The following is a 23,344-nucleotide window of genomic DNA, read 5'->3' on the forward strand; positions in this document are numbered from 1 at the left end:
AAATACTGTAAGGGCTTAACCCTATCTCCCCAAATCCAAACATTGCTAAAAGATGTGTTTAACTGAGCAGCGGCAGCTTGAGCCTCAACTGGGCTAAAATGAGTTTTAACTAGGAGCAGTTGCTGACTTCAAGTTTGGGGGATGGGGGGTATAGCACAGGGGGGGTGCAATATAGGGTCACACAGGAGGGAGGAGGGGTGTTTTTATTCCTCCCTCTCTCGCTCTCTCTCGCTCTCTCTCTCTCCGTGGCTCTTGGAAAGAAAGGAAGGAAGCCAGGAGCGAGGCAGAGAGGTCCAAAAGCGAGTGAGTGAAGAGAGCTGGATGGTGGGGGAGGGACTGGAGCAAGAGCGCTCCTTATTGGCGGAGCGTGGATCTCTCCCTGCGTGGATTGACCGTGCTCGGGTCAAATTACACCATTTGCCGTGTCTGCTTTAGTTTGTTTTTCTCTCAGCCCGAGAAGTTGGAGCGACGCGCGCTATATTTACACCCCGTTTTTTTGGGATTACTGTTTATGGATACGCAATAATAAAGCATTCAGATGAGGTGAGTTATTTACAGAAATTTGCATATTTTAAAGCACTTTATCGCCAAAGGAAATGAAAAAGAAGGCGAGCAGATCTTTAGTAATGAAATCAAGCTTGTGCATGTGCAAAAAAAGAGTTTGCATTGGATAATGTGCTTTGTCTAGATTTAAGATCCACCCTAACGGTTGTCTTTGTACTCTTTTAAGTGTCAGTCTTTGCATGCTGTCTTTTTTCCTCCATTATAACTGATATTTACTTTGATGTGTGGCGTCACACCGTTTATTAGAATGAGTCATAAAGAGTGGTCGACACGGAGAAGTAGCCTGCTCTTCTTTGCTCCACCCGTGAGTAGGGACGTTAAACCTCCATTATTGTTATGGTTGTGTTATTGTCACGGAGCCGTGTTCATAGGTTTAAATATGTCTAAAGTTAGCTGTGTGTGAGTACGTGGAAGAGTGCGGTCGTAGATCCGCTTTGACCGTCAGTTCTCACATCCAAAAAGGTGGCCCCCAGGACCGAGTCGAGAGGGTCCCAAAAAAGACGCTTAGGTGAGACTAACGTAGCACAAAACTGGATTTAAAGCGATAATGGAGCTTAAAATAAAAGGAATAATACATACCGGGTCTTTTTTAAAACAATGGATTACCAGAGGAATATGACATTCAGTCGGCTCAAGGTAGGTGTCCACTGATTTTTTTCTGTATTTGCCCCTCCTTTCAATATTAAACTGTTTTTTTAAGATAAACCTCGGATTTAGTAGCACTAAATTGGCTTAATCGTATACTGATGCCTCTCTTTAAAAGAGTACGCACGCATCATTATGTCGTTAAAATAGACTGAAACAGTTGCTACAGTTAATTTGTATTCACCTGTTTTCAAACATTACCTTCCAGGATTTAACCCTCTGTTTTTGTGTTTAAAAAAGAAGGGCTGAATGGACACTGTGACTTTTATCTATTGCTCATTGTCCTCTCTTTATGGTGCCTTTAAATTAATTCACCATATTGCACATTTCTGTCCCTGCTGGATAATGGAAAAGCCCATCTCTGTTGTCTCTCCTCTTGTGTCCCCTCCTCTTTGTTGTCTTTTGTACCAGTCCCACATGTGGACACTAAAGGCTTGTGAAAAGATTTACCACGGATGGAACTTTCAATGCCCTTACACCCGAGTCCGGACAATGCATGCATTTGTGGCTGAGCGAATGCAAGGCTTGTGTGCGCCAAAGTAGAAGGGATAACCTCGGACTATGGTTGGGAATTTGATTAATCATAGATTAAAATCAATAATACATTGTATTGACAAACATTGATTTGTCAAAATTGCATTCCCACTCATGTACTAATGTTTTGTTAAATACTACAGTAGCAGTGTTTTACAGTATAAAGTCGGTGCTGGTTCTCAAACATAGGAAGAACCAGCTGTGGGCTCGCTGACAGCTCAGCTTGTTGCTGTGCTTCACCTCGCTGGACACCAGGTCAGAATTCACCAACCAGAACGACCACAGTTAACCTCCACAACAGCCAGTTGTAACCCGGAACAACCGTCATTAAACCGTAGGGTTTACTGTTAATGACTGCACGGACGCTTCTGCTTCTTGGAAATCAAGAGTTATTTAATCTTTAAAAGACGGAGTGATTAAAGTTTCACCTTAATTGTAGTGCAGAGTCAACACGTTTATATCTGCCTCGCTTTGTTACTTCAAAAACCCCTTTTAGGAGCCCCCAAACTGTGCTCCCCTGAGCAATGACCGGGGGTGGGGCTCTATTGTGTTGATGTGGCCAAAGCCCCCCCTCCCTTTGTTTCCTGGTCACACCTGCAGTTTGGCCCCTTTGTGCTCCAACACAGCAGAACTACTGCTGAGTGCAACCTTTTTCCTGTTTCACTCCTCCACTTGTCAAGGTGCACAAGAAAGGGAGGGAAAAAGTTTAGGCTGATACCCCTTTCAAACTTTTCTAGCTGAAGTGAATATAAACACAATAATAACTCCTGGGACATAATGTAATCATCGCCAGCTTGCTTGTGAAGCATCTAGACATTTTCCCTAAATATATGCTATAGAACCTATATAGGCACTCTCAAAGACATCCAACGAGGCACTGGTTGGTTGTGCGTGTACAGTGATCCGTTGATAATTGGTTGCGGACCCAAATATGATAAGTTAATTTCCACAAAGTAGGATTCCTTCCTTTATAAATTGAATATTTCCATACTTATGGCATTACAAAAACATCTATTAGAGCACTCTAGAAGTAAAATAACACCCATACGGTTACCTTGACACTCTGTGCCCAGTATAGTGTATATAATCAAGAGAAAATAAGGCCTTTTAAGACGTAACTATATCTCATATTCAATGCGTTCCCTAGGGGAGCATAGTGGCAGTCAGACAATATTTGTAAAGGACAGGAAATGACCTCGGGATTCAGAGTTGACTTTTAACTTATCATGGATTATAGCAGCAACGGTAGCCCAGCTTGTTATTATTATGTACCTCTTGTGACATAATGTAAACCCGCAATGTTTTCCATCAATCGCATCTGGTGCTTGTCTCACGGAACAATTACGGGCACCTGGTGACTAATATAGAATTGAATAAAATAGTTTTAAACCAAAGTACCATATTCAACCACGAAACAGTATGTTTTATTAATATGTTTAAGAATCCATGACGAATTTAAGCCCCAAAATTTGGGACATGCTGCCTTGCTATATGTGCTGCGAGCTCTAAGCCAGAGTCATTTCTTGGTCTTTGAAGTACACATAAACCTTGTGTTGAATTTTTTTTTGAGCCACAAGATTGTTTGGGGCTTGAGTGCTTGTGGTAGAGCACTTGGCCAATGGGAAATGGGTTTGAGTAGTTGCAAAGCTGTGTGCATCCTTTGCAGACAGCAGTCTTTGTCTTTGCTAATGTGTTTTTTTGTGTCACAGTTGTTGTAATGGCTCAAAATGGTCGGCTTCTGATTTTCCAAACTGGCTGCCAATAATGTTCATGCTGGGATTACATCCAACCATCACATTCAGGCGCAACGCACAAAACCTCACGCACCGCTGTTGTTTGCCATCCTTTTATGAGCACCAAATCGGACTTCCCTGCAAAACGACATCCAAAGGTGCGGTCCATGAGAGCTGGTGGCTGACATATGCCAGTGAAAGTGCAGCTCAGAGAGAGAATATGTGTTAATCTGTCATTTTAGACTCACAACACTAAATCCTCAGCTTTAACTACCAGAATTGGGCTATGGACCCCCACACCAAATCCACCAGACCCCCATACCCCCTCCTCTCTCATCCCCAGTGTTAAACACCATGGGTTTGAGCCAACAACATCAGTGGGGAAGTGCGTGGTTGCGGGACATTGAAAAGCCTGTAATAACAGAGGTAGAGCAAGGCAAGGCTGAATGGCTGTGAGTTGCGTGACAAGCCCAGCGTTTCTGGGCTTGTTTGAGGCCTATATGTACATGCACGCTTACACACACACACGTACACACACTCTTAACTGCAGGGCAGGAACCAGAGACTGCAAAGGAATAGTCAATAGAAAACATTGTGGGCTCGCAAGAGATTTTGAAGTAATTTTAGACCGCTGACCTCTGGGTGTCGTCTGTTTTACTTTAGGTTCTGAGGAAAGCCTCTGCTTCTCTAGTATGACTATTAACATGCAAGATGTAATGGTGCTGAGCGACCGCCTTTGGTTGTTGTTCTATTTAATTACTTTGTGAGACACGTTGAAAGTCTTTTTCTACTTATTTAGGGCTCTAAATTCTAGCAAGCAAGATTCGACCTGTGAATACATCCAAGCGAGGCGCTGATGCAAACTCTGCAGCCTGTATAATAGCACGAGAGAATTGATATACTCAGTATCTCAGTGTAGTTACCTTTTATACAGTAGCTCTGCTTCTTAATGCTGTTGTGCATTTGGTATCTATTCCTGTCCCAGGTTGTAGTGCAACACATTTGTTGGTGCTAGGTAGTAAAAATACCAGAGATGCTTTTAAGGAGCACTACTGCTTCTCATTTAAGAGAGCTGTATCATCATTTCTCATTTCGATTAAGTCGCCTCGTCTCCATCGATATATGGGAACTTGATTGTTTGCACTGATTAATTTGCCATCTGATTATAATTATAGTTATAACAATTCCTCCAACGTTGTCTTTCTTAGTTATTAATGAGGGGAAAGTCACCCCGTTTGACCCTGTGCAGTCGCTGTAGTTTGTCAGAAACATCTAACTCCTCATTTCACTATTAAGCAGACTAATGTAAGTCTGGTCCAGACCTAGCATTACTCATAATGACATTGCTCATTGGAAGGCCTCAGTATCCCACTGAGTACTGAATTGCTATAATTCTCCTCTGTGAATGACTAAAACACTCTTATACGCTGGTTCCATTTCAGCATCACTTCAATCAGTCCCAAGTGACACACTATAAGGTTACCATTCAGACTGGGAATTGGATTATTAGGGAGTGGAAAAATGTCATTCGCTTAATATGAACATGTTGGCTTTGAGGTAGTTTGTGTCAGCATTTAGATGACGTGACCACCAGGCAGGCGTAAACTTAACAAAAATCCGGCATGCAGATGGTTTTGTGCATTTATAGTGATTTTGGCTATGGCATTGTATTAAGTTTAAAAGAAATAAGTCAGTGAAAAGTCACCAGATTTTTAACATTTTCCACACCACTGCAGTGTAGCGGCGATATGGTCTGCCCTGCTTCCTGTGTGGATCAATCAAAGCACTAATGGCTTGGCAGACGGGGCTCACAGACACACTGGAGCAGGTGTGCTTTGGGGCTAATTGAAAAATGAATCATTACTGTTTGTGTGGGTGCACATGTATCGGCCTTGGCGATACATAATGTGAAAGCATGTTGATGTATGTGCTCCCAATGAGTGCATGGACCCCAGCATGCTCCCAGCTAATCCATGCCTTTGCCTGTATGACGTCTCCCAGTAAATTGTTTATATCCGTTCAGGCTTTGCCCACATGAATAATTTGTTTGCCTTATAAATATTTGAAATGTACACCAATCATTTAGAGGCACAGCCTGCCTCTAAAGCCCACCTCCACACACATGCATACTACCTAAACTCCTGCCACTCTCACACTAAATTATATCCTGCACTTTCCCGTATCATAGTGACATTCACATGCTGTAAAAAAAACAAAACAACAAAAAAAACTGCATAATTACTACAATGTCAAAACAACGGAGCGTGGCTTTGTCCTCATAACACAAAGATGGAGTGAATCACTGCAGTGCAATAAAGTGCTTTGGCCCCAAGGAGATACTGCAGCAGTAAGAACTAACAAAGGCGCTAATAGAAGTCAGCTAAGGTTACATGAGATGGTGCACTGGTGATGGTGATGAAGTTGCAATGAGCTGATCGGTGTTGAGCTTGCCCCCACGCAAACCAATCAGAGCACAGATGTACAGAGGCAGCAGGGCCGCCATGCCTCTAACAGAGTGAACTTCCGTAGCATCCAACACACACTGAGACACCCCACCAGACCGTTGGCTGACCTTCGTTAGTTAGCAGATGCAGGAGGAGCTAGGAGGAAAATGTCCTGCTCTGTCAGTTATCAAATTGCAAGAGGGGAGCAATGTGTGTGCTTGTTCGGCCACCAGACACAACGTGCACAGTCTAATGACATCTAATACATGAGCTATCAAAATAAGTCTTAACAGATAGGTTGTGATGTTTTTAATATTTCGGTGTGCAACACAAGGAAAAATATGAGAAAACGCTGGAAGGACTGCAGCCATATTATACAGTATGTCTGGCAGTTTTAGTAACAAAGGAATGTTTTTTTTTGTCTCCAGGTAGCATCTCCACTAGTGTGAAACAGGAAGTGTCGTCTGTGAGCAGCCATGGGCCACAGAGCTACTCTTCTGCTCAGTGAGCTGCTGCTGATGCTAACAGCCTCACATACCCTCCTCGCAGTTAGCTTCCCTGAGGACATCGCACCCCTGGATGTCGTTGACGCACACTGTGAGTTTACACACACACACACACAGTCAGTAGATATCTCAGTAACTCTCTGAAAACCCAACACCCACCACTCGTATTTGCTTTTACCAGAAACTATTTATAAAATGAGCAGTTTTTGTTTTGACGTCCAAAATAATTGCGAGATTGAGACACACTGTGCAAACAAAACAGTGACTCAAAATGCTACCACTCTGAATAATAACCTTACTTGAATTCAATTTTATTCACAGCGGTCAAGCAAGTGCATTGTGTAAGTAGAGTGGCACTCAGTAGAGCACAGACCTCAGTCAAGGTTGACCAGTCATCATTTGGATCGACCTCTCTTCATAGACGCTCGCCTCCTTCAGGAGCCTGAAAGCTGTCATTAAGATTAATGTATTATGCACTTGGAATAAATAGACATTCCATGAAAAAGCTCCAATCGAGTAACATACAAGCCTGCGCTAGATTGATGCCACAATAGACTCATACCCCACCTCTCTCAACGTTTTGAGAAAATGAACTATGCATTATTGGTCTATTCAGCAGTATTGAAAACATAATTAGTATTAATTATAACATTGTCTTTTGCAGAGACTGTTAGCTTTAACCCCCAAAATAGAGACACTTACACACAAAATCAGATTATAAATGCATGCACTGTTATACCACTAATGTCTAATCTGCACTCTAAATCTAGCAAGCGAGTGTGTATGATTCACTTTTGCATGAGTGTCCACCTCTGTACTGAGCATTGTGTGCATGTTTGTGTTGGCAGTTTCACGGAGATACCCTGTGTTTAGAGGCAGGCCCTCTGGTAACGAGTCGCAGCATCGGCTTGACTTTCAGCTGATGACCAAGATACAAGACACGCTCTTCATCGCTGGAAGGTATACTCAACATGCGCAGATGTCTTATTTCTCCTTTACACATCCCCCACTCCAATTCACTAACTCACATCTTGGCAGGTAAACAGTGACACAAGGAGGAGGGGGGGCAGCTCTTAGTGTTATTGGTTCTGTGGCTTCTAGGCTGCCATCTGATGTATATGGTCGCTATTGATCCTGCAAAACCGTCCATCAACCCGGTCAGATGCTCTGTCAGGGATTTCTTGGCATCTCTCCATGTATTTTAAGTATTTATGAGAATTGGGATTAATCTTACCTCCAGCCAGCAGTATTGTAGCAAGAAATCACCTTGACATCTACTGTATAAAACCTCCTGCCTCTGTAATCACATCCATATGTAGTACTGATGTCAGATAAATCATACTGCCAGTTGTAGGTGTTCAAATGGGTTGGCTGAAAGTGTAGGAAATTATTGTTCCCAGTTGGGTATATACTGTGGATGTCATCACATCATCAAAACAAGAAATGATGTCATCCTAAGTAGGTAATTCTAAATTTGACTGAGTTTCTCCTATCATTTTTTAAATATATTTTGAGGTGTTCAGCATAACAGCTTGTTAAAATGGTTTTGTTGGCATTTTGTAAAAATACATTTGCACAATGCGCATGTCAAAAGTGTGGTTTTATTTATTCCAAATGTGTCCGCTATGGTGGTAGCAGTATTATTTTTAAGTGACAAACACACAGGGCTGATATTGTACTTTGTTGTAATAGTAACTGTAGAATTGAGAATTGGTGCATCTTATTGCCATGGAGAAAAAAAAAAGACACAGGAGAAATAAACCTGAGCCTCAGTTTGGTGTCACACAGAGCTCATAAAGTTGTCTAGGAGAAGTTCTTTTTGAATTTTTTCCTATGGACTCATAACATTCAGTAATTCACAATTTAAAACAATGACAAGAAATTTAATTCCACCTAATTTCTTAATATCTGTATATATATAAAGTGAGCAACTGAGAAATTAAAAGGATTATGCAAAGTCAAGGTAACATATTACAAAGCGATCAGCAATTAGTTCATCATGATATAATAGCTTGGCAAACAAACTTGGAGAAAACACACATTTTTGTAATGGTGTTCAGTCATGAAACAATTAGCTTGTTTTCTACATAACTAGCTGCTATATAATAACTTGTATTCTAGATATAGGCAGCTTATCCGTAATTGGAATAATAAAGATGAAAGTTGCATTAACCATGTGTGGTTGTTGACATCTGTTTTGGGGGCTTAATGTCAGCTGACTGATGTCATATGACGTCCACAAAGCGAGGTTGTGATGCGGTGACATGCAGCTTGCACTACCTCTGCAATCACTGCAACGGGCATCCCTTATATACTTAACATAGTTTTCATGTTAAAAAAAATAAGAATTTCCACTGTGTTGTCTTTTTTTACTGTGGTGCTGCTCCATGATTCATTAAATGTAGCAGAAACTGTAGCCAGGTTAGGAAAAATAAGAATTTACTGAGAAAGTACCCTGTTTACACACAGTAAAAATTGTGCTCATCATTGCCGGCAAAGGTTTTGTTTAATCTGAAGAGGTCATGTTACCACAAAACCAGAAGTTGTGTTTTGAGAGGCAAGTGAGTGCTATTTGAATCTACAACAGATGTGATTTTCCTGGGATGAGCTCAGCTCTAAACAAAATCAGGAAAACAATGCAGATGAGCTTATGATTATGCATTAGTGTCTCTGAAAAAGAGTGGAAAACCAGGTCAAATGGCCATGTTTCATTATATTGTTTACCGTTGCGCATTCAAATTGTTGCACATTTAAATTGTATCAATGCTTTTTCTGTTATATTGACATCATGCTTCTGTGTCCATCTACAGAGACCAGGTGTACCTTGTAAGTTTGAGAGAATCCTACAGGAATGAGATCATCCCTTACCGGGTAAGATTCTCGCCACAAGCAGCTCCCCTAAACCACAAAAGTGCACACAAAAAAAACAGAGCCATTCATCACAAACTAGGCTGGTTGTAAAATGAGAGAGTTGAAACAAGAGAAGCATGTGTGTGATGTATGTAGCATGCAGGGATACAGTGTGTGTTTGCTTCCATAGAAGCTGACGTGGAGATCAGGCCAAGCTGACAGAGAAATGTGCGCAGTCAAGGGGAAACACAGAGTAAGTGCAACTATGATTAACCTCTCACTTTCCTTTAGTGCTACTTTATATTTATATTTAAAAAAACAACAAAAAAACAATGGTTGGCTCTCAACACACTTGTTTATAGGATGAGTGCCATAACTTCATCAAAGTGCTGGTTCCCAGAAATGACGATCTGGTCTTCATCTGTGGCACCAATGGCTTTAACCCCATGTGCAGATACTACAGGGTTAGTATCAACCATACACACACATATATCGTCTAGAGTTGATGTATATACACCGGACACATTATTGAACATATCTATGCAACCATCTTTGTTAAATGTGTGTGCTTATGGCGCTTCCTTCAGCTGGATAACCTCGAGTTTGATGGAGAAGAGATCAATGGACTGGCACGGTGCCCATTTGACTCCAAGCAAACCAACGTTGCCCTTTTTGCCGGTGAGGGTCAAACTCACAGCCGCCTACACACACACAGAAACACACAGTCTTGCTGCAGAACGAATATGTTCCTACTTATGCACTCATTATCACCTCTGTGTTTCTGCCATGGTACAAATATGCCTGCAGCTCTAGCAAGTTGGCCAATTAAAGCTTTTCAATGAGAAAAATAGCCAAAGATGAATACCTCTGTAGCGCTTTTTTTGACATGTTGTTTTTGTTTTGTAGAGGGGAAACTTTATTCTGCTACAGTTGCTGACTTTCAGGCCAGCGATTCTGTCATTTATCGCAGTATGGGTGATGGATCTGCCTTGAGGACCATAAAATACGACTCCAAGTGGCTCAAAGGTAAGAAAGTGCCTTTTGTTCTTTCCTTGCTGTAGGTACAGGTCTACCTGTTCATAACTAAATAGCCATGGTGCCACTAGGCATCGTGTGTGTTAGAACGGTTAGCTTGTGATAGAGAGCTCTCCTGTCTTGCCAAACTCCTTAGGGGATATGGCCAGCTCCCTCTCAGGCAATCTAGGTCACCCCCAGTCATACACAGCCTTGTACAAATCCCTGAAATATTCAACATGCACACTGGTGGTGACGAAGCAAAAATATACTTCAATCTCTCTGCTTCTGTCTCTCCTTCAGAACCTCATTTCCTGCACGCAGCTGAGTATGGGAATTATGTGTACTTTTTCTACCGAGAGATTGCAGTGGAGCACAGCAATCTGGGCAAGGTAAGACAGTATAAAGGCTGCGTTTAATGCACTACATTTCCCGAACAGATGCTGTATCCAAAAAGGCTTTAAACCCCCTCAATTGCATTCATTTTTGACACAAATGGCCTAAGTGGCAGTGCCCATTCAGACGATTACAGTGCACCGCATTAGAATACAGCAGAAATTTCAACAGCAAGGTTTTGCTGGGAATGTTTGCCTGATGTAAAACCATTACACAGTGAGAGGATTTGTCTCCCAGAGCTGGCACAGTCAGTGTCTGCCTCTCTCTAAATGCTAATGCAAGGATGTTCCGTGTTTGATGCCAGCTTCCGATTTGACCAAGTCTCATCCCGAGCTGGTCTGGCTAAGGTTCAGGAGGCCAACATCCTGCAAATATTAAGGGTGACACCTCAACTTTGTTTGATGCATGGTTTGCTCTGGTAAATCATGAAATGACACTGCTAATACGGAATGTAAATACTAGAAACTGTGCACAGCATATCATGGCAGTCCCTGGAAAAAAATATTTTCCCTAGTTGGCAGTGAGTAGTATAAGTGATGACATCACTGCAGTCTTATCAGACGCTGAAGAAATGCTTTGAAGCAATGTACTAACACCAAATTTTTTTTAAACTTGCCGATAGTCGAAAGCAAGCCTTGCTCTTTTTTATCGTGTTTGAATCGTCTGTGAAAAAAGGCACAAAATAGCTTTTTTCTGTACAAATGAAGCAGACGTATTCACTTAGTGGCATAAGGCCGGTCACAGTCATTTGATGTGTTTTTTAATAGGTGACCTCAAAGCATGCTCTCGTAAAGCCAAAGTAAAAGTGTGTATTCTCGCTGTCCGCGCTGAGCTGCTACAGAATGGAGGGATGTATTATTTAGTGCTCTGAAGTGTTTTTAGCAACGTTCACTCGGCTGCCTTCCACTTCTTCCAGCTAATGTCCTCTCTTAAACCCTCTCATCTTTTAGGTCGTATACTCTCGTGTGGCCCGGATCTGCAAGAATGACGTTGGTGGGTCACAGCGAGTTTTAGAGAAACATTGGACTTCCTTTGTGAAGGCCAGACTGAACTGCTCAGTGCCGGGGGACTCCTTCTTCTACTTTGACGTGCTCCAGTCCATCACTGACATCATCAACATCAACGGCGTCCCATCCGTGGTGGGTGTGTTCACCACACAGATGAACAGGTGGGCTACCATTGTTTATGGCTGATGGATTGACCAATTGCAAAAATGGCAGCAATGTAATGTCGAGACAAAGTATAGCCTTTAATCACTGTGCTGTTCCACAACAGTATTCCGGGATCAGCAGTGTGTGCTTTCTCCATGGCTGACATTGAGAAAGTCTTCCACGGTCGATTTAAAGAGCAGAAGACGGCTGACTCAATATGGACACCATTTCCAGAGGAGAAGCTACCCAAACCTCGGTATGGATCTCTCTTCAGAATCCTTCAGTGTCAAAATGCTCCTAAAATACATTAAACATTAGAAATGGGACAATAAACACGACTATTCCATGGCCAACAGCTGCTAACTACGCGCTCATTTCTCCTTAACCCTATTTCTTGGTCCAGTGAAATCAAATATGTTCCACCAGTCAAAGACCAGGTTATTAGATATGACCCAACACACACATCAACCATCTGCTGATTGTTAAATCATTCATTTGGCATAATTATACACAATGCATTTTTAACCTGCTAATCCAACATACAGTATATTTCAAGGCATGACCTATGTCCAAGATTTTTTAAAAAATGCACAAAACACCTCATTGCCCTGGTGAATTATTAATGGCAGATAACCACGTACATTATGCATATTTAATGTTTCCAGCTGAGGCTTCTTTTTTGTGATCCTAATAAGCACCTGCTCCCCAGCCCTTTTATTTCACTTTCCATTAATTCCATCTCGTATGACGATTATCCCCCTTCCGGTGTGCATTGATCATATGGACTGCTTTTTGACCTATTGCCCTTTTGTGCATGTGCATCCTGCATTCTAGACCCGGGTGCTGTGCAGGTCATGGTCCAGCTGCATCCTTTAAGAGCTCCATAGAATTCCCGGATGAGACGCTGCAGTTCATTAAGTCCCACCCTCTAATGGACACAGCTGTGCCTTCCATTGGGGACGAGCCTTGGTACACCAAGACACGTGTCAGGTAACTATCCTAAAAACGGGGTTTGTACTGTGTGTTTTATTTTGTTTTTCTCACATATTCAATGTAATTAAAAAAAACTGTAACATTTGAGCTGACCTTGTTACTGGAAACTTCTTGTTTTGATCGGTCTTTGTAACAATCACACCTTCTAATAGAGGTGACGCAGCTACAGCGCAAATAAGTAGGCCGTGGGAGATATTAGCTGAGAGAAAAAAATACAACAACAAAAATACTAATATGCCTACAATACAACTGTTTGATTACAAGTTACTAAGTACTTGCATGGATGTCTCTCTTTTAGGTACAGGCTGACTGCCTTGGCTGTGGACAATGAAGCAGGCCCCCACAAGAATTACACAATGGTTTTCATCGGCTCTGAGTCAGGAGTTGTCCTCAAGGTTTTGGCCAAGACCTCGACCATGCTTCTGAACGACAGTCTGCTTCTGGAGGAGATAGACGTCTTCAACAAGGCCAAGTAAGACATAATGCACTTTCCCACTGTCTTGATTTTATTTTGCTTTCTCTCTCCCTATCTGCCTTTTGGCTCAGGAGTCTGCAACTATTAACTTGAGCTTCCTCTCACTGATGGAAGTGTCTGTCGGTTTTCTGTGCATGTAGTTTGTTTTGGCAATTACTTATTTCTGGATTTTCACATTCACACTTGTGGAAGGTGTTAAAAGCCTGTTAAGTTATGAAATTGAGCTTCTCCATCAGTAAGTGATTAAATCCTAACTGGAAAAGTAGACACGTATCTAATAAAATAAACCTTTGGTCATTTTTCAGGTGCTTGTCTAATCACGAAGATGATAAGCGTGTCCTCTCGCTGCACGTGGATCAAGACGCGCACAGCCTTTATGTTGCCTTTTCAAGTTGCGTCATCCGCATTCCCCTGAGCCGCTGTGAGAGGCATTCTTCCTGCCACAAGTAAGCCATGCATTAATGCACTCATATGTGCTTTCTGTGGTCGTACATACTGTAGCTTTGTGACTCAATAGTTTTGTTTTGTCCACTGAGTGTCCTATAATGATGGTTACCATTTCACACGAATACCATGGTTAATGTTCACCAAGTCACAAATGACTGTGCTCTTCCCAGAATAATTAAGCTCAATGTTCACTTGATTGGTTTGTTTGTTTCGTACAAGGTCTTGCATTGCATCACGAGATCCTTACTGTGGCTGGAGACCTCACGGAGCCTGTGAGAGAATACAGACTGGTGATTTGTGAGTTCAAACTAAGTTTAACACAAAGACAAATTAAATGGCGCAGTCCCCTTCATCGCTTGTTTCATTTTCAGAACGAGCTATGAGCAGGACATTGAAATAGGAAACACTGCCCACTTGGGAGACTGTCAGGGTAAGAGTCATCTTCATACCAGTCCATCTTTCCTCTTACATATACACACATTTTGGAAAACAATACAAACTCACACACACATCATATGTCTGCACACTCACACCAGTATCCACTCCAGTAACTTGCCCCCCCACATGAGTCTATGTTTGGTATTAACACACACATTACATACAAGTGCGTCCATGGCCACCGGTAACTAATGCCACATGTGAGGCGCAAACATGGACATGTACATTCAAGGGTCATGTTCAGCTGGTGCAAATGGTAGAGGCCTTATCATATTTGGGGAATGACCTGAAATTTTAAATTGCTTTGAAATAGATGCCTCTTCAAATGTACCAACTGAACATGACCCAAGCTGAACCTCAGTATTGATCAGCACCAGAGGACGTTATTTTACAACAAAAGGATACTGCTCGTGAGTGCTCCATATCTTTACTCAAGTGCACTCTTACCAGTTTTTTTGTTTTGTTTTGTTTTGACTTATGAATTCCCTCATAATAATGTATTGTCCTTTTGAATTCTTTTAGCATTTTTGGGCACTACATCAGCGCCAGATTACAAATCATTTGGCGACCCTACCTCTGGTTAGTTTGATCTTTTACTCAAATGGTTTATTTTTCCTTGAGTTCAGCATCTCCAGCCCTGTCTTCCCACCACTGCTGCCGCTCATTTGTCATCATCATCTTACCAACCAAAACACACCTTGAATACAAAACGTTACCCGCTTCATTTTACCTGTCACAAACAAACCCATCTGCTAGACCACATGAGAGGTTCACTCCCTTTCCACCCATCACTTCCTGTTTGAACTGATCACTCCCTCTTGCATGTCCACCCATCTTAGTATATGTATTGTGGCGTACAAACTCTTCTTGAACCTCTGTATCCTCTCTTTTGTCCCTACCAAATTGTTTGCTCAAAAATGTCTAAACCTTATCATGATTGAATCACTAACCTTACAAAATCCTCATTTCTCATGCCTACTAACTGGGATGATGACAGGACTTTACCAACGTCTTGTCCATTTTATTAACAATTTGTTTGTCACCACAGACATGGAGTTTTCATCAGCGCCAGTCACTGTACTGCCCAGTGGGCCCATTCCCCCCCCAGTACTCATTCCCACTCAGAGCCCCAGCTCTGGGCCTGGTCCAGAGCTCTACGGCTCAGGCTTTGTGCTGCAGGATGACCCAGCCACCTCTCATTCATTAGACTCTATCCCAGGGGGCCAAGAGGGTAAGGCCCACAGGGAGGCAGCCAGCATGCTGCATTGATTCTATCTTGAGAACTGCCAACCAAAAAAATACATTTTGTCTAATTTGTTATCTAATCAGTAGTCCTTTTCTTTTACACTATAATTGTGTCACTGTTTTTCTTCCTTTCTGAAATTATGATTTGCTTTATTTTTTCTTCTTCTCTGATTTTCTCTGCAGAGTAGTCTATAGCTAACACTAGCACTAGTAATAGTTTACCATGGCTGGTAGATCATTGGCTGGGCCTTGCACTGCAGCAAACCAATTGGTGGCCGCACAATGGATGAACTAACTTTTCAATGTCTGTGGTTACTAACAAACCTGTCGAGCAGTGACTCTTCCAACGTGTCGAATGCAAACATGGTTCCCATTGATTCTTGGAGCAACTTCCTGCAGGTTCATTCATTAATTTGCCTGTCACTCTTAAGATGCTCTAACCCGTTGCTTCGCATGGATAAAAGGAAACAGTTGCAGTCTACCTTATTTAACAAAACTGCAATGCAATCTCCAAAATGGATGGTGTTATGTATACAAATGACTAATCACTTCTACCAATAACCACTTTTCTTATCTGATCTATTTGCAATTGACTGGGTACATTGTTTGAGGGGAGGTCTAAGAAAGTCATGCATGGTTGTGTTCCAACACAAACATGCACATTTCTGCTGGTGATTTGGGGGAGGGGAAACGGTTCACTGAACACTTGACTTGTCTCACTAGGGGGTTAACCAGTGTTTCATTGTTTGTTTGTAGGTGTGTGGGATATCCAAGCAAGTGAAACCAGCCAGATGGTCCACATGAACATCCTCATCACATGTGTGTTTGGTGCTTTTCTCATGGGTGCCCTGCTGGCTGGTTTGATTGTCTTCTGTAATCGAGAATCATTCCTCCGAAAGCAAAGACGCGTCCACAAGGATGCAGAATCTGCTCCATCCTGCTCAGACTCTGTTGGAAGCTTCGTCAAGCTCAACGGTCTCTTCGACAGCCCTGTAAAGGTACGATTCTTAACATTGGCACAGGGGAGGCCCATGAGGCTTCACTGAAGTATAGTAAACTAATTCTTACTGTTGTTTGGTCCATGTACACAGGAGTACCAGACCAACGGGGACTCCTCTAAGCTGTACACCACCAACCTGCTGAGTAAAGACATGAACCCACCCAATGGTGACACCAAGACCATGATCCTGCGGGATAATTGTCCACCCCCTGAGTTGGCTGCTCTGCCAACACCAGAGTCTACTCCAGTTCTTCAGCAGAAAGGCCTGCAGCCCATCAAGAACCAATGGGATAGGGATCACAGGAAGATCAGCGGTCCCCGCAAAGAACCCAACTCAACAGCCAAGAGTCCTCAGCTTCTTCTGTCTTCACCTGGTCCTCCCAAATCCAACTCTCACCACCCTCACCTTGCCTTAGGACATTCACACATCCCCAGTGCTGTGGTTCTACCCAATGCCACACATGACCACCCAAATCTCGACAGCGGAGATGACACCCTGCCACATCAGTCTGAAAAGAAGCTCAAGAATTCAGATGGTAAAGGAAGTAGGAAAGACCAGAAGCGGTCGGTGGATGCGAGAAATACACTAAATGACCTTTTGAAACATCTCAATGACTCTGTGGCCAACCCTAAGGCCATTTTTCACGAGGGAACGGGGCCCCGACCAAGGCAACACCTGACACTGGAACCTATGGAGGAATTAACAGAACTACCCCCAAAGGTGCCCAGTCGCGAAGCCTCATTGTACTCTCCTTCTTCGTCCCTGCCAAGGCACAGCCCCACTAAGCGGGTGGATGTCCCCCTGTCCACCACTCCCACCACACCAACGAGCAGTATGGGTGGCACCCTGGAGAGACCAAGAGGGGGCTACCAGCTCCAGCGGAGTGCCTCACACAGGCACTCTTTATCCACCAATGCGGTGACTATGGGGGTATCTGTGTCTCGCCAGCACAGTATGAACAGAGTGGGGTACATGCCCCCAACACCCCCTTCCAGACTTGACTCCCATTGTGGAATGATGGGGGCAGGAATGCACTCAGCCAATCCTCCATCTTTATCCCGACAAAGCAGCTACAGTGGGCATGGCTCACTCCCTCGTACAGGACTTAAAAGGACTCCATCGCTAAAGCCAGATGTGCCCCCAAAACCTAATGGCTTTTCACCACAGACTCCACAGATGAGAGTGGTCAATAAGTACAGCTATTAAAAGAGCATGGACAATTTGCTGTGAGCTCTTTGCCTTGACAGTATAGCCTTGAGCCCTGACGGCTTGGCTACAGATTGGGTTGACCCCAGCGAGTGTTGTGTATCAACGTGAGGTGTGTTCCCCCTTTAAATGATATGCATATTGACTCACACTTCAGTGAAAAGGGAAATTCACATATGCGGCCAAAGATACTCCTCTGATGTTTTTTTCATTCTCATGATTTCCATCCTGCTTGTCGTGAGTATGAACAGTGGACAACGGTACATCTGGCCCAGTTGAAGCCACCGAGGTACCAGGGTAGAAACGGTGGAATACGTACTTGAAGAATGGGTTGCATTTTTCACTGCCTTTGAGCACTGTCTTCCCACTAATGTGAACTGAACAGAGAGGTAGCCGTTCTTTTGTTAGTAAGCCGGTGCTGGCAGAGGAGAGCAAAGCTAATTTCTATTAGGTTAAGATACAACAAAGACAAGGATGGAAAGCCTACATATGTGTGTTAAGGACTGTGTGTGTTAGCAGGGGGAGTTGTGTAAAGGCAAAACGTGTGTTCAGCCTTTGCACTAAAGAGCGGTGCCATACAGACACAGCACCCTAAAATCCATCTAAGACCCAAGACGCTGTCTCTAGTTGAAATATGTCACTTTGGTCTGTGTAGGGGCTGATTTCAAACTTTTTGGGAGTGTTTCAAGGTGATATGGTTGGGCTATTAAGTTGGTCACTGGTTTATATACTCGGACAAGGACTCCTTAACTCACTGGGAAATTTTTCTCAGAATATGTGCTGCTATTGTTTTTAGACATAGCTGTTTGATGCATTTTGTTGTGGACCAGAGTGGGATGACCCAAAGGTGGGTATGCACATCTTGTTTTTTTATGCAAACAGTAGCCAAAAGGTGAAGTTTTTCCACAACCAAACACCGCTAAGACTGACAAAGTACCTAAAATTCTAACCTCTACTATCCTTTTGGAATCATAATGGTGGCGCAATGTAGCAAATAATACTTATAGTGCTCTCATATCGGTTAAATTTGTCTGACCCTAGAACAAATACATGGCTGTAAGAGCTGACTTTGCTTTCTGTATTGGTTTTAAAGCCACAAGTTCCCATGAAATATTTCCTGTGAGTGGTCAAGTGTACAATCAACACAATATTTACCAATGTGTCCGAATGAGTCATGCTGGAAATGACAAGTTAGTGTACATATTAAAATACTATAAAGGAGTAAACATATTTTTTGGCGAGTGAACATGAATCTGTGCATTGTGTGCCTTATTCTCAAAATTGTCTACCACAGTATATAATATTGGCGATGTCATTGGTTGTTGGTATTTTATTGTCATTGACTATATGAATAATTTTATATAGGGCCAAAAAGTGTTAAAAATTAACTACCTAATCAAAAACGTGATGAGAAAAAACAAGTGATTCCGATTGTGAATGACAACAGTACACAATTTTTTTTTTTTAATGGGCAAAGCTAGTATTGACAAGAATGGTGTTGATCTACCGCATTGACGTGCCATACAGTGAATGTATTTTTTGACAGTGGGATGTAGGCTGTTTCGACCGTGCACTGTGGACCAGTCGGCTCAATGCAGCACATCCTGCCCACAGCCAATGTATTAACTAACACAGCTCTCACACGAAGGGCATCTTTTGGAACTTAGTTGTGGTTATGATTTCCAACTCCCCTCAATTACAGTGGCGAAATTTTGTTTTTATTGGCCAGTAGGGATGAATTGAGGGATGATATCACTTTGCAGTGCACTTTGGTGACACATGCAATTTTGTCTTGAGTCTCAGCTGCCTGTTCAGCCCAAAGCCACATTTTGTTTACAAGTAATGATTGTATGTAAAGACTTCAAGCAGTATTTGGGGCTCTGTTTTGTGCGTGACATACATCATACAACATAGACATACAACATACACTGCTTAACTTTGCCTTGTACATTGCAATATGAAGTGTCAATTTTCAGTTGCAATCTAAATTGAAGCCTTTAAAATTCAGTTGAAGCTCTTACGTGCAGAAAACCAGGTTTTTGGTCATGTTGTTTTGATTTAAATACAGTACTGCGCAATGTGGCGATGCAAGGCCAGCTGTATACTAGTATATACTATCTCCAGAGTATTTGAGCGTGTAGATAATGTTGTAAAGATGTACTGTGAAAGTGTAAATAAGGATGTTCTTTGTTTCATATTTTTTGTTGAATTTTTTTTTTTAACACGGCATGTATAGTTGAAATTAAACATTACTGCACAGAAGACATTTGTTAATCATTTTCTAATCATTAATGGGTGTTTCTAGGTATATTTTTGAGTCCAAAATGACCTTACCAGGTTTGGATTTTCTAACATAAATATGGACTCAAGGTATGGTCTCTTCTATCTTGAATGAGCATCACCGCATCAAAAACATCAAGAGTCTTTAAAATGATTACGAGCCTCTGTCTATTTTTAGAGCGGGGTTGTTTTGAAGTTTAGGGCAAGCAGAGGCTCAACCACACCAAAAAGGATGTGGGAAATTGTCCAAAATAGAATGTTTCTGCAGACACCAAACATCTGGACGAACTACTGCTCACAGTAAAAGATCTAAGCCACTAATGAGCTGTGAAGGAATGCATACACACTAGGACATGCAGACATTTAGATGCATACAACATAAACATCTAAACAATACATTGAAGTATAGATAAGATGTAAGATGTCAACAACAAAGGGGAAAATAAAAGGGTGTAGATCACATGATAATCTCAATCGTTCCAATGTGAGGACCTATTGAACTTTTTCCACTTTTCTGACCTATAAATGTAGTTATAATGTATTGTCGTGTTAAAGGATGGTATGTTACAATTAAAACCCATTCCACACCATTAGGACATGGGCATGAGCATAACTGTACAGTATAGTGTATATATAAGATGTTTTTGTGGGCATGATTATGCAAAACTAGAATCATTACACCTTGGTGCTGGATAAAAGGTGTATAATATTATGTCAGTTTTCAGAAGAGGCAGGAATATTAATTCAAATTGGGAATTTGAAATCAAATTTACAGTATGGAGAAGGTAGTTTAAAAATAATAGGATCTGGTGTAAAAAGATAACATGCGGATTCTTTGCCTGGGCACATCTTTATTTAATGATCTTTGTGTGTAAATTCCCCATATTACAACAATACAGTTTTTTTGTGTGAGCACCATTGTTATCTAGTAATGCCTTAATTCTCCTGGGGCGAGAGGCGGGGAACACCCTGGACTGGTCGCCAGCCAATCACAGGGCACATATAGACAAACAACCATTCACAATCACATTCATACCTATGGACAATTTGGAGTCACCAATTAACCTAGCATGTTTTTGGAATGTGGGAGGAAATCGGAGAAATCCCACGCATGCACAAGGAGAACATGCAAACTCCACACACAGAGATAGCCGAAGGTGGAATCGAACCTGGGTCTCCTAGCTGTGTGGCCTGTGTGTCTGCCGCGCAGCCAAAATCTACATGTAAAAATGTATAAAAATACAAATGTGGTCAAGCTTACCTTTTCAACTTCACACAACAAAGACAGCAATTGTGGAATGGAGCAACATCCATGTGACAGCCAGCATTCTGAAGAAGTAAAAGTAAATCATATGTTAGTAATACTGTATAGTCAGATCTTTAATCAATCATAACAATATATGGCAGAGGTATCTATAGATATCTTGGTAATTGAATTTTAATAGAAAGGACATGATTATGATTATGATTATAGTTCTGGTTGATGGAAAAGGTGACATCCCCAGTCATGTTAAGATAAGATAAGATAAGATAAGATATGCCTTTATTCGTCCCTCAGTGGGGAAATTTGCATTGCACAGCAGCAAGAGTACAGAATCAGTTAAGCAGTACAAAAATACACAATATAGAAAAATAAACAACATAAACAACCCAAGTATTAACAAAATCAACAGTTTTTCCAGAGTTATATACAATACAGTATGTAGATAATATGAAACGAGATGAGATATATGACCAGTCTATACACTGAGATCTTGCTAGTGAGTTAATATGAGGCATTATGGAAATACTTCACATAGAACTTAGTATATTGCATTTAGAGCCCTTAATATTGCACATGGAGGTTGATCAGATATTGCACAGTTACACAAATCCTATTTTAAAATTTAGAGAATTTTGATGTTACATATGTTTACAAATAGATATACATACATACAAACATTTTTTTCCACATTTGAACTGCCTCATATATATTTTTGGTGCACATCTGCTGCAGTGTAACCTCATTTATATTTCTGTCTGGCAGTTCATACAAAAAAACATAATGCCATGTTATTTAAGTTTTATAGCGTCTACCAGTACTGTGATGTCATCAGCACCAGCATGTTTGCATAGTGTAAAAAAACAAGTTCAATTCTTTCTGGCTGTCAAAATGTGAAATAAAGGCCCCATCTTTTCCCCACATTTCTTACCATAGCAATTCCACTGCAAAAGGAGCCACGTGTAAAGTCAAATAAATGGATAAAGAAAGGGGTGTGGTCTCACTAATCTGCACAGAAAGAAAAAAAAAGGGCAGCGTTGTAGCTGTTGGCTCATCGCTGCTGTGAGAATGCTGACACAAGTACTCCTTCATTTGCTTTCAGCGGGGCTGCTTGCACACGTCCTGGCAACCCAGCTCTCTCTCTTACACTCACACACACACACACACACACACAGGAAACACTCTCCCCTCTGGGTGTTCCAACACAGGCTGGGGTGTGATTTGCTTGGCAATGGGCAACAACAAAGAGGTGCCTCTTGCTATTCTGATGTACATCCCATCCTCTCAATTTATCAGATGGTCTCTTTCAATTAGTGAAGGCAAATCAAACAGTCAGTGATTCTGTAGCTGTTTCATGCATTTGTCCAGCCGCCTGGCCACACTTGGTCTCATTACCAGCACAGACTGTTCCTGCACAAAAAAAGTTTGTTGTCATTCCGACGAGGACTTGTGTGTGTGCTTATTCCACGTCTCGAGGGACAAATGAAGTGGATGCTAAGCTCATACATTAAGTGGAAAAGTGAGGTCATTTCTTTGGATGCTGAAGATGAAAAGTACATTGCTAAAGTTGAAATTCACGAGCAGGCAGCTTCCGCATGCGGTAAAATCCACAACCACACCAACATACACGTCCAACATATTACATGCTAACACAAACCAAGAGTGACCTGGACCATTTCTGTTAATTGGCTTTCTCCGACACCCTCTTTAGAAATGTGAGAATGGTTTTTAGACTAATAGCCATCAATCAGTACTTCTTCCTGTCCTCTTTTCCTAAAAGCCGGAGGGTGAAACCAGCAATTACTCCCTCATGGAAAGGTGCTTAGAAAGCAAGTACATATGCTTTCTGTGATGCATTAGAATCTGACAATGTTCATTTGATAGGATAATTAAATAACATAACAAGGCAAGTTTTTATGGTGAGATGGCGTGAAAAAAGGTTTGAGCTCCTCCACGTGCCAAGCGCACTTGAGTTGACAGCTGGAGAATGGAAGACACTGCTTTGAAAAAAAGATTTTAAAAGCAAGGACGAGAGAGTGAGAGAGAGAGAGAGACATTGTTGCAATTCAGTGGAATGAAACTGCAGACATAAATGGCCTGGTGTGACTTCATCAGCAGATGCAAACATTTGCGGTGTGGATAAACTATAAGCAAAAGAGCT

General features: G+C 41.9%; 1 protein-coding gene across 8 annotated transcripts; it reads left to right on the plus strand.

The window, feature by feature from the left end:
* The first annotated feature begins 252 nt into the window (after window positions 1–252).
* sema6dl (sema domain, transmembrane domain (TM), and cytoplasmic domain, (semaphorin) 6D, like) lies at window positions 253–19,904 on the plus strand. Of its 8 annotated transcripts, XM_058089817.1 has the most exons (21): window positions 875–1,072; window positions 1,174–1,200; window positions 6,349–6,517; window positions 7,275–7,386; window positions 9,237–9,297; window positions 9,467–9,529; window positions 9,639–9,740; window positions 9,864–9,954; window positions 10,183–10,302; window positions 10,594–10,682; window positions 11,637–11,854; window positions 11,962–12,093; window positions 12,672–12,827; window positions 13,129–13,302; window positions 13,611–13,751; window positions 13,972–14,049; window positions 14,124–14,182; window positions 14,713–14,769; window positions 15,239–15,421; window positions 16,192–16,433; window positions 16,527–19,904. In XM_058089817.1, the coding sequence occupies exons 3-21, from the start codon at window positions 6,397–6,399 to the stop codon at window positions 17,640–17,642; spliced, it is 3,315 nt and encodes a 1,104-aa protein (XP_057945800.1). In that variant the 5' UTR covers window positions 875–1,072; window positions 1,174–1,200; window positions 6,349–6,396; the 3' UTR covers window positions 17,643–19,904. The 8 variants fall into 8 exon arrangements, with proteins under 8 accessions (XP_057945798.1, XP_057945803.1, XP_057945804.1 ...); XM_058089815.1 differs by lacking the exons at window positions 875–1,072; window positions 1,174–1,200 and adding an exon at window positions 253–543; XM_058089818.1 differs by lacking the exons at window positions 875–1,072; window positions 1,174–1,200 and adding an exon at window positions 814–868.
* Window positions 19,905–23,344: the final 3,440 nt, after the last annotated feature.

This window comes from Doryrhamphus excisus, chromosome 12 (assembly GCF_030265055.1).
Source record: "Doryrhamphus excisus isolate RoL2022-K1 chromosome 12, RoL_Dexc_1.0, whole genome shotgun sequence".
Lineage (NCBI taxonomy): Eukaryota > Metazoa > Chordata > Actinopteri > Syngnathiformes > Syngnathidae > Doryrhamphus > Doryrhamphus excisus.